General features: G+C 36.8%; 1 protein-coding gene across 1 annotated transcript in view; it reads left to right on the top strand.

The window, feature by feature from the left end:
• Positions 1-10044, top strand: part of LOC129261545 (MAM and LDL-receptor class A domain-containing protein 2-like) — a 16341-nt gene extending 6297 nt beyond the window's left edge. The window contains exons 5-10 of the mRNA XM_054899605.2: positions 3104-3265; positions 4949-5247; positions 5749-5830; positions 6356-6478; positions 7427-7540; positions 8080-10044. Coding sequence (XP_054755580.2) covers positions 3104-3265; positions 4949-5247; positions 5749-5830; positions 6356-6478; positions 7427-7540; positions 8080-8768 — 1469 coding nt within the window. The 3' untranslated portion in view covers positions 8769-10044. The remainder of the gene's footprint in view (positions 1-3103; positions 3266-4948; positions 5248-5748; positions 5831-6355; positions 6479-7426; positions 7541-8079) is intronic.

Genomic DNA, 10044 nt, shown 5'->3' with positions numbered 1-10044 from the left:
ATGTGACTGTAGCATTAAGAACAACTTCCTTGTTTTGTTTCACGCATTACAAAAATATCAAATGTTAGATGCAAGTACCTGAAATCTATTATCGAGCTTGTTGCCGCTAATAATGATTTCATAGATATTTAATTTATATCTCTTCGTGGGTTTATATGCCACAAAAGCCTTTGCATTTCGACCCGTCTTAAAGGGGAAAATGCAATATAATAATAATAATCCGCTTTTGGTACATGAAACGACATCAGAGGTTTACACATTATATCGGATTTTGGCTTGCCGCGTTAGATATGTACACTTTCTCCTCTCCATGGGGAGCATTCAGATTATAGCCTCCTTTCTTAAATTCGAAGCATATTGCGTTCATTTTGCACTCACATCAGCCATTTTAAACCGGTGACCCATTTTTATCTTTATACTTGCGATACAAAGGAAACTTTTATCAAACACTTGCATTTTATGTTTTTGGCTGATCGTATTACTTGTATACGTAATGTATATGATGAACAAACTCCATATGTCAGATATCACGCCAGAACAAAAACATTCATATTTGTAATACTCAACTGGCAATCATTAAAAATTAACGCACTTTATCCCATCATTACGCTGTTTCCTTAATTAAAAAAAAAAACGTTTTCCACATTGATGATATTTTAGTTCGTGGATAACATGTTTTAACGAATGTACATTTATATCAGCATCTTTGTATACACAACAAAAAAAGTGTCCCCCTTAAATCAAATTGCTGTAACTTTTGAACGGAATTATTTTGAGATATGATATTTCGTAGGTAATTTTTTACACTCATTAGGCAACTCCATGAGATTGATCGGCTGAGTCATGCATGAGTAATTGAAGATTGAATTAAAAATGACCAATTTTGAAAGTCACAAGAGTCGTTTTTCAGATTGTGCAAATACAAAGTTGGGCAAAAGTTGTTTTTATGTGAATTTTATGGTGTTAATGCTGTTTTACTATCCATCATTTAGCCACTCCACACACAATTTTGATATCGTATGTTCATGGTTGAGTGAGCACAATGTATTGCAGGGGCCGCGGAAGCGGGGGGGCTTCAATCCCCCCCCCCACTTTTTTTCCAAAAGCATTTACAAAAATGTAAAAATTACCATACGATTGTGATTTTTGCATGGTCAGCCCCCCCCCCCCCCCCCCCCCCCCACTTTAAAAACTGTTCCGCGGACCCTGTATTGTGACGTATCATCATAGGGGTTTATGGTAGTATCCTCTACAACTTGTTAGATCATGTAAAAATTTGAAAATGTTGGTGTCTCCCCCGATTATAGGCGCCTCCCCCATTTTACAATTCTGGATCCACCACTGATTTGTCCGTAAATTAAACTGATCATGAGAAATTGTTAGGAAAAGAATACAGTTATGCAGTATAAAGAGTATTCATTCCTAAGTTTTCGAATGTGCTCGCTCAACCATGAAAATGTTCGGAAAGTGTGTGGTGATAGAAATAATGGATGATAAAAACAACAGCAATTAAAGTCACATTTGCCCCCAATATTCACTTTATTACCCTTTAAAATGAGTCTGTGACATTGAAAATACAAATTTTCCCACTTTGATGCGTGTTCACTCATCCATAAATAAACAAATCGATTTCATTTTTGCACAGAATTCTGCCCATAGATTGATAAACATTACTCCCAAATGACATTGCCAAAGACAGCCTTGAAAAAAAAGTTCCACCATATTGAATAAGGGGTTACTTATTCTTAAACATATGCACCCATAATGTACACAAGTCTATGAGAGAGGAAGTCAAAATTTTAACAAATATGAGATAAGGGTTTGTTTCATGGACGGATTTTGTTACTTCTGCCAACAGTTATTTCATGAAACTTCGCACATGGCTTCAGAGTAACACTATCCAAAAAGCGCGCACACCAAAATAACCAGTCGATACGGCACAGAGTGGGGCCAAGGCATTGAACTTTCTTCTAATTTGCATAATTTTCGAATATTGTGTGCTCACTGATTCATTAAACATCGGAATTTTCATAAAAATCAAATCAAATGAACTATGCAAGGAGGTTTGTGACAGATATCCATAGTTACAAATTGCATTTTTTCCAATAACGTAAAAAAGAGCTAATCACATTCCACATGTTCATTCAAGCGTGAATGTTTAATTATTGATTATTAATTTAATTATTAATCATTGAAGCATGTTACGAAAAAGCTGAGAAACGATCATTTTCAGTTACCAAAATGAAACGATACATGCCTATGATATTTGAAAATCGTATTTTTTGTTTTCAATAAATGTTCATTGAACCGTGAAACGATTGATGTTATTTAAGATACTCTTCCCAAAAAAAACTGTCATCATATTCCATCATTTTTATTGATAGAAATGTGTAAAAAATCCAATTATAGCAAATTTGGACTTGTATTTATTCAACCGTGAAATTTTGCCAAAAAAGTTTTATCGTCTTTTAGAAAGTACCTTTTACAAGCCTATTGACTATTTTTCATGATGAGAATGTGGAATTAGTTCCAATAAAATGGAATCAAAGTAATGATATTTGGCTTGTGATTTTTGAAAAGTGACATTTTGCCTTTTGACGATGCTCACTGAAGCATGACGTAAAATACGTCCATAACATTTACTCAGAGGATAGCTTATAAAATTACCTACACGCTCATGTAAAAATATATTAAAAACTCGCATTGGTTCAGAAATTATTGATGTTTGTTTAAGGGGGACTTACCTTTTTTGTTGTGTATATTATTATTATTAAGTTGATATAGCCAATTAAAAAAAACCCTTATTATGGGGAGAAACATGCATGCCATTTCATCAAGACAATAAAAAGGCGTGAAAATCTCACACAAAACAATTGTATGGCCGTACATATAGAGGGATATTTTTTATTTTGTCTCCTGAAGCTCAACGCCTTTTGTAAAACTTAGATAGCCTACATATTTTCTTCTCCTTTTGGGGGAGGGGGAGTGGGCGGGCATAAAGAACACTTTTTTTTCTTAAGACTAACTATTCACAGTAGCAATATACACCGGTGGAATTTCATTTTCACTGCGCGTCGTGTCTTGTTTTTGTTTAAATCCCTAGAGATGCCCACCTCATGTGACTTTGAGGGCAGTGAGATGGGTGATCTGTGCTTCTTTTACCAAGAGGACCTGGAAGATGACTTCGACTGGACCAGACACTCTGGTGAAACGCCCTCTCTCGACACTGGACCGCGCAGTGATCACACCTTCCAGAATAATTCAGGTTGTAGATGAAAAAAAGCAGCAACAAGTTCAATTTACGATAAGAATGGATTTAGTATACATTACGAGGAACATTTTCACCCTTTATAAAAAGATTCCTTTGGAATTTTCTGTTACTGTGTGAAATGAAAGAAAATAGGCATTTTGATCATTTCCGTTATCATGCCTTTGTTTCAAACAAAACGATGATTGTAGCTTAGACTTATTGGTATTTTTAAACGATTTCCATCGATCAATTTGGAATTCATATTGGGATCATAGTGCAATAAATATTTATTAGGAACGAGAGTAATACTATGGATGAAAAATCATTTAAATGTGTATATCTTTTTTAAATTTTATATACAGCGCGTCCCAAAAAAAAATTCCCTCTGATATGCGGCTAAATTGCTTCCACAAATAAAAATTGTTCTCAATAAAATGTATGGAACTAGGAAGCCCATCTCATGTTCTAACTTCTGTAAAAATGCATGCAGCACTGCTTTGTGTTCTGCACTTTCTCGCATATCAACCCCCTTTGACCATTCTGACCAAGGAGATATCACCTCTATCTCCTAGTTCTGACCAAGGAATTCCCTGATCTGACCAGGGAAATCTCTATGATCTAACCAGGCTCATCAAATCACAATCTTGAGCATGTTCAGAAGGGCAGTATCAATATTTGACAGTTCACTTCATGTTTGATAACGGGAGATGCACAATGATAACGGGTCATGTCTGTTTCATGCATTATTCCAACAATACTGCATTTTTGTTTTCATTACTTTTTTAGTTAATAACCTACTGGGGTCAAGTCAATTCAATGTAACAATTTAAAAGAAAAAAGAAAAAAAAAATTTATTTGGTAAAGTTCCTTTTCGCAAAGAGTGATTAAATTAAAGTTGTGGATTCCCCCTTTTTTCAGCTTATTTTACTCACCCATCCACATTTTCTTTCAAGTTGGTGCACTGATTTCCCTTATCAATCATCAATCAAACTTGTTTTTTTTATGTTTCCTGTCCTTCTGAACATGCTCAAGTTTATGTTTTGATGATCCTGGATATGATTAGGGAAATGTCCCTGCTCAGATCCTGGATGTAACAATGGGGGTTAACATGCCAAAGACAATGAAGAAATGCATCAATGCTGCAAACTTGGAATGGGCTAAAATGCACCACTGTTACGTAACAGTGTGTATTCAAAACCGATGAAGCGCGACTAATGAAATTTTCATAGAAGTTAGATCATGAAATGAGCTTTCTACTCATGAACTTTTATTATTAATCCTACCACATTTTAGAATTAATTCAGTCCTATGTCCAATGATGTCAGAGGGATATTTTTGGGGGGACGCGCTGTATGTTGTATTTTCAACACTGAATATTTCTTTTAATTGAATATTTGGCAGACTTGGTCTCTTTTTTATAGTCATATAGTATGCCGCTGTTGAAAAAGACCAAAAAATGGCAAAGAAATATTTGTTTATATTTTTGGCGAATTAAGTTACAACCTCAGCTTGAATCGCTGAGACTTCGAAGTATATAATTATGAATCAATATGAAATTAATTGAGCTTTAACCTATTGAATTACAATTTCTCAATTCTTTGATTACCATTAGAAACCTCAGCTTGAAAATAAATATGAAAGCTGTATAAGTCCGGAATAACAGCTAATTTCTCGACTTTTAACGTCTTTCCATCGTAGGGCATTACATGTACATCGAAACCACGCGCCCAAATGGACCATCTGAAGCCAACCTAACATCTGTCCAGTTCTTCAAGCAAAAGTCCTTTCCAAGTAATGAATCTACTATGTGTTACATCGACTTCTATTACCATGCTTTTGGTGAACATGTCGGCGAGCTGCAATTATATATTAAAATGATGATATCTACGAATGGGTGGAGGGGATTTCCTATTCCCATTGTATCACCTGGACAGAGCAATGATACATGGGTCCACGTAAACTTTCATCTGCCTATAAACGACAAAGCATATTACACGGTGAGTTTGCTATAACTAAAGTTTCTTTCTTGAATTCCTGGTCGTACGCAGCCGGGGGGGGGGGGGCAGGGGCAGTCGCCCCCAGAAATTTTGAAAACTTACATTTTTACTGATTTTTTTTAAACAAAATTATGGACGGAATCCTTCAATTTTACTTTACAAAAATTAATGCAGCTTAGCGCTACAACATGTCCAATGACAAGCTTGGTCGCTTCCCCCCTCCCATTTTTAAAGTTTACGCTCCCCCCCCCCCCCTCCCCCAGAAAAAACAAAAAAATGTGGACGGACATGTTTGTATTTGCATCATTTTGTGCGAATATTTATAGCACTCAATTACTTGTTTGTCAGTTTGTTAATTACTAAGATCAACATCATTTCCATTATTTCACGATATTATACACCTATAGGGTCATTGTAATAGTAATGAACCTATTGGCAATTGATACGCTTTTGTTACCGTTCTTCAACCATAATATTATTCCTATTCTTGTATTTCTGTAGCTTGAATTCATTGGATCACGGGGCGATGGAAACCTAGGGGATATTGCTATTGATGACATATCACTTAGTGACGGATGCTTTGGTGAGTGAAAAGCAGAATATTTTGAAGCTCAGCGTAGTTGAAGATATTTCGTAAGACCCTATTCATGAAAAGATAATATTATCACATTCTTGCATTCGGGTAACATGATGACACAGCAGGGGCCTATAAACTAATGGACCCTAGCGAGACGCAATCGAGTAAAGAGCTCGTCAAATATGGAGGAACATAATTGTATCTTTGTTACTTAATTGATTTAGTTTCTTGTATTCAAAATATGTTTTCTTATAAATACTTAGATCCTGAGAATTTGAGCCCTACCAACATCACTTTACTCTATAGGTAAAAACAATGTACTCTGGTAAAGGTTCATCGTCATTTTTCGGAAGCATCTTCCAATGAAAGTATTTTCATTAAGGACAAAACAATAACAATAAAAGACTGATCGTCAAGATCACGTCAGGGAACACCCCCCCCCCCCTCCCGTACGCTAGTGATTGTAAGTATACAATCGAATATTGGTCTATAAAATCACCATTTTAATCTCACTAACTTGATGATCCATAGCCTCAGATCCGTGTGGAAGCAATCCTTGTCTTAATGGAGGAGCTTGTACAACCCTCGAATCTGCAGGTACTAATTATTACTGCCGTTGTCTAATAGGATGGGAAGGAGAGCTTTGCGAAACAGGTAAAAATATCATTAGTCAACCATTCCTGATTTGAATTGACAGTATTTGAACAAAAATGTTTTTAAATAGGGGACCTAAAATACGTCGAGTTTTTCGTAATGCAATAATGATAAGTTATTATGTTTGTAATAGCTACTGAAGTCAGTCATCATCATCGTTGGTTTACCTTTTTCATGTTTGTATTGCTTTCGTGTCGCTGTTCAAGAAATCGGATGTGCGAGCGTGGGTGTGCGTTAATGTGTGGGAGTTGGTTATGTGCGTGTGTGTGTGAGGGTGTGTGTGTGTGTGTGTGTACATGAATGTTAAACGTTCATTATGCAGATTTGTATATATTATGTTTGTTTACGTATGCGTGGTATGTGCATGTGTGTATGGGTGTTAAGGTGGGTGTGTATGTGTGTATAATTATGTAAAGTTATGTTGAAGCTTGATTTAAAATGGGATGCAATGATAATACATTTAGGTTGATTTCTGTTTTCCTGCAAATCATTTATATAGCCATTTAACATTAATTATTATTGAAATACATAGAGGGTTGGGGACTCAGTTGAGTTATTTTTTTTTTTTTTCCAGATATAAAAGTATAATTTTAAGGAGTTTCATTCCGTCCTTATTTGCTTCAGTTCTTGGTAAATATATATGTACTTTTTTGCATATCCTTGTTGATATGAAATGAAGATTTGTATTTTGTTTTGTATTCATCTGCAGTTTATGTAATTCATTTGAATGAAATCCTTAATAAAAACATATTGAAAAAAAAAAAAATGTATTGAAAAAAAAAATGTACAGTATCTGTGTGCAGAGCGGCTAAAACACCATGCTCACTAAATACAAGGTTCGATTTCCATCACCACATTGAGGGAACTCTACGTCCTTAAGCAAAAGCACAGGATATATTAAAAGCCTACATGATATAAATGCAGATTTCTTGTTTGTTCACAATACAGAAATTTACTACTGTGAAAACAACCCCTGTGGAGAGGGTTACATTTGCCATGAGGAGGGTTACGGATACATTTGCCTGTGTCCAGAAGGCTACACGGGTTATTATTGCGATGAAAGTAAGTTTTAATTCATTCACATTTTTGTTTTAAGTATGATGTAGGTTTACCTTATTTTATCGTGTCGATCCCTTGTGACAGTCATCTCTTACATTTCTATCAACTCCTGTTGTATTATCTTTGTTAAAAAGGAAAATGCATTAATACTGTTTAAAAGGTCTAGATACTTCAACCATGGCAAAAGCTGATCATTGACAGAGAAATATAAATTTTTCGAGGATATGTCCTTTTTCCAAGCTCTCGCAAAATACTTCATAGTCATCAGGTCATTTTACATGTTGTAGTACTGTTTTGAGGCAGTAATGATGGAATATACAGTTTAATTTCCTTCTTCGTGCAGAAATTACGTCTTATTTTAAAAGAGGAACCGATTTTTTGTCATTTATTTTCTCTTCCCTTTCATATTTGTAATGAAATTGGACGGAAAGAGAAATAATAAAAATGGTTGGATTTGGAGTTTATGATTTATGAGCTTTGAAATAACGGAATTACTTATTTATTAGCATACGTATCTATTATCCGATCCCCATTCAATCTAGAAATTGAACCCCCTGAGCCAATCGACATCCGAATCGATGGCGTCGATCCCGAGATGATCCCGGTCATCATCGGCTCTTGCATCGGGTCGTTCATTCTGATTGTCACGGCAGCTTGGTTCACGGCCACCTGCATCAAGAACGACGGTTACAGGCGGAAGGAGGAAGTCATCGAAGGTATGAAGAACGTCGATGCAGAGGAAGGCGAGTCCAACGCATATGTCAACACCACATACAACCCGGAAGATCCCGATGACGAAGGCCAGAATGTCCCCGGTCCGTCGGCTTTGGACAAGGAGAAAGGTGTCGAGGTAGAAAAGGAGGTTCTCGACGGATCGGATGTGAAAGAGAAGACGACTAGTGACGATTTGGGTGAGCCTAGCGAGGTAAAAGCTGTCAAAGCACATGACTACGAAGACGTGAAACCCAAGCCAAGTAGTTCTGAAAACAAAACCGAAGATCAGGAGAAGAGGGGAGACGTGGTCGAGGACGTGAAAGAAGTCATGAAAACAGACAATGATCATGAGAATGTCAAGGAGGTGGAATCTAAACCGGAAGCCCCTATGTACGAAGACGTCCGTGAAGTCGAGAAGGTGACGCCTACAGATTTGTCTACAAAATATGATGAAGATTCCCCACCACAAACGTCAGAGGAAAACAAGGAAGGGGTGGTCTATACAACATCACTTTGAAAGCCCGATTTGTATCGTCCATTCTCCATATAGGCTATGGTACTTTGATACTTGACCCAAAAAAAAGACAAAGCAAATTAAAAGATAATGTTACAAAGCCCCCCCCCCCCTCCCCCCCCCCCCCCCATTAAGAAATAAGGATTTAAAAAATAGAAAAGGGAAGATTTAAGAATGATGAAGCTATAACAAAGAGAAGGCTTAGTCATGAAAGTCTTTTTTACATCTGTCACTTCGATTGAGGAAAAAATTACGTCACTTTGTATGTCGCCTTGCCCCCACCCCCCAAAATAAATTGGCACCGCCCCTAATGATAAGTTTTTTACATCGAATTTGTCAAGCAACGCGAGGCATTGAGCATGCCCAATATTGATTAACGTTGCCTGACATATCAAATATTCTTGACAACGATGCGGATCCCCCCATACCGTCATTCGCCAGGATGGACAAACAGTGTGTGCTTGTTTTGTTTATTGCGGTGATTCACTTCCATCGATATAAAAAAAAAATGGATAGAGCAACAACGCGGTCTTTTGAGGCCACTGGAAACACTTAAAAGTTCTCCAAAAGGTCAAGCGCGCACAAAGTTCCACACTTTTCCTCTTGCGCGTGTGTGTGTGTGCGTGCTGTTTCTCACACGTCGGTATGTCACCATATACTGTTGACTGTGTCACGGGATAGATTTTCTGTAGCTTTAAGGTCGTGTGTGAGGCAATATTGGACGTGATCTATCCAGTTTTTATATCATTGTTCACTTGTCCCAATTTGTATGCCGTGAACACAAAGCAGTCCTGATGACGTACTTCTGTCGCAGTTCACTAGTGAACGCCTGAATCAAAAAGTCCAGGGAATATTTTGAAGACCAGTGTATTGCCCTTGTGTTTTGTTGGTCGCAGTATTAAATTTCGTTTTCATTGTTCAATAACGCCCTCACCTACTCCCAAATAGTCTCAAATTAACTTATGGATATGGATTTTGCTCGCCAGGACTCATTGAGGTATTTTCACGTGCCCTAACCTATAACCCATTTTACTAGGATATAGAGAACGGGGAATACTGCTTTCCCAAAATTCTCAGAAAAATACTTAATTCATCAGTAGGCATTTATAGGCCTGCTTGTCAAATCAGGCTAGGTTGTCTCGAGGACTAACGCCAAAAGGAGACAGACTGAAATACTTTGTGATACGATTTATTTTCTTTTTCAATTTTAATAAAAAATCTAAAGCATTTTTCTATCAATAAATGTAATGCTAGGCATTGATACAAGACTACTCATTTA

This window comes from Lytechinus pictus, chromosome 5, assembly GCF_037042905.1.
Source record: "Lytechinus pictus isolate F3 Inbred chromosome 5, Lp3.0, whole genome shotgun sequence".
Classification (NCBI taxonomy): domain Eukaryota; kingdom Metazoa; phylum Echinodermata; class Echinoidea; order Temnopleuroida; family Toxopneustidae; genus Lytechinus; species Lytechinus pictus.
Note: the sequence above shows the minus strand (reverse complement) of the source record. Positions and strands in the feature narration are given on the sequence as shown.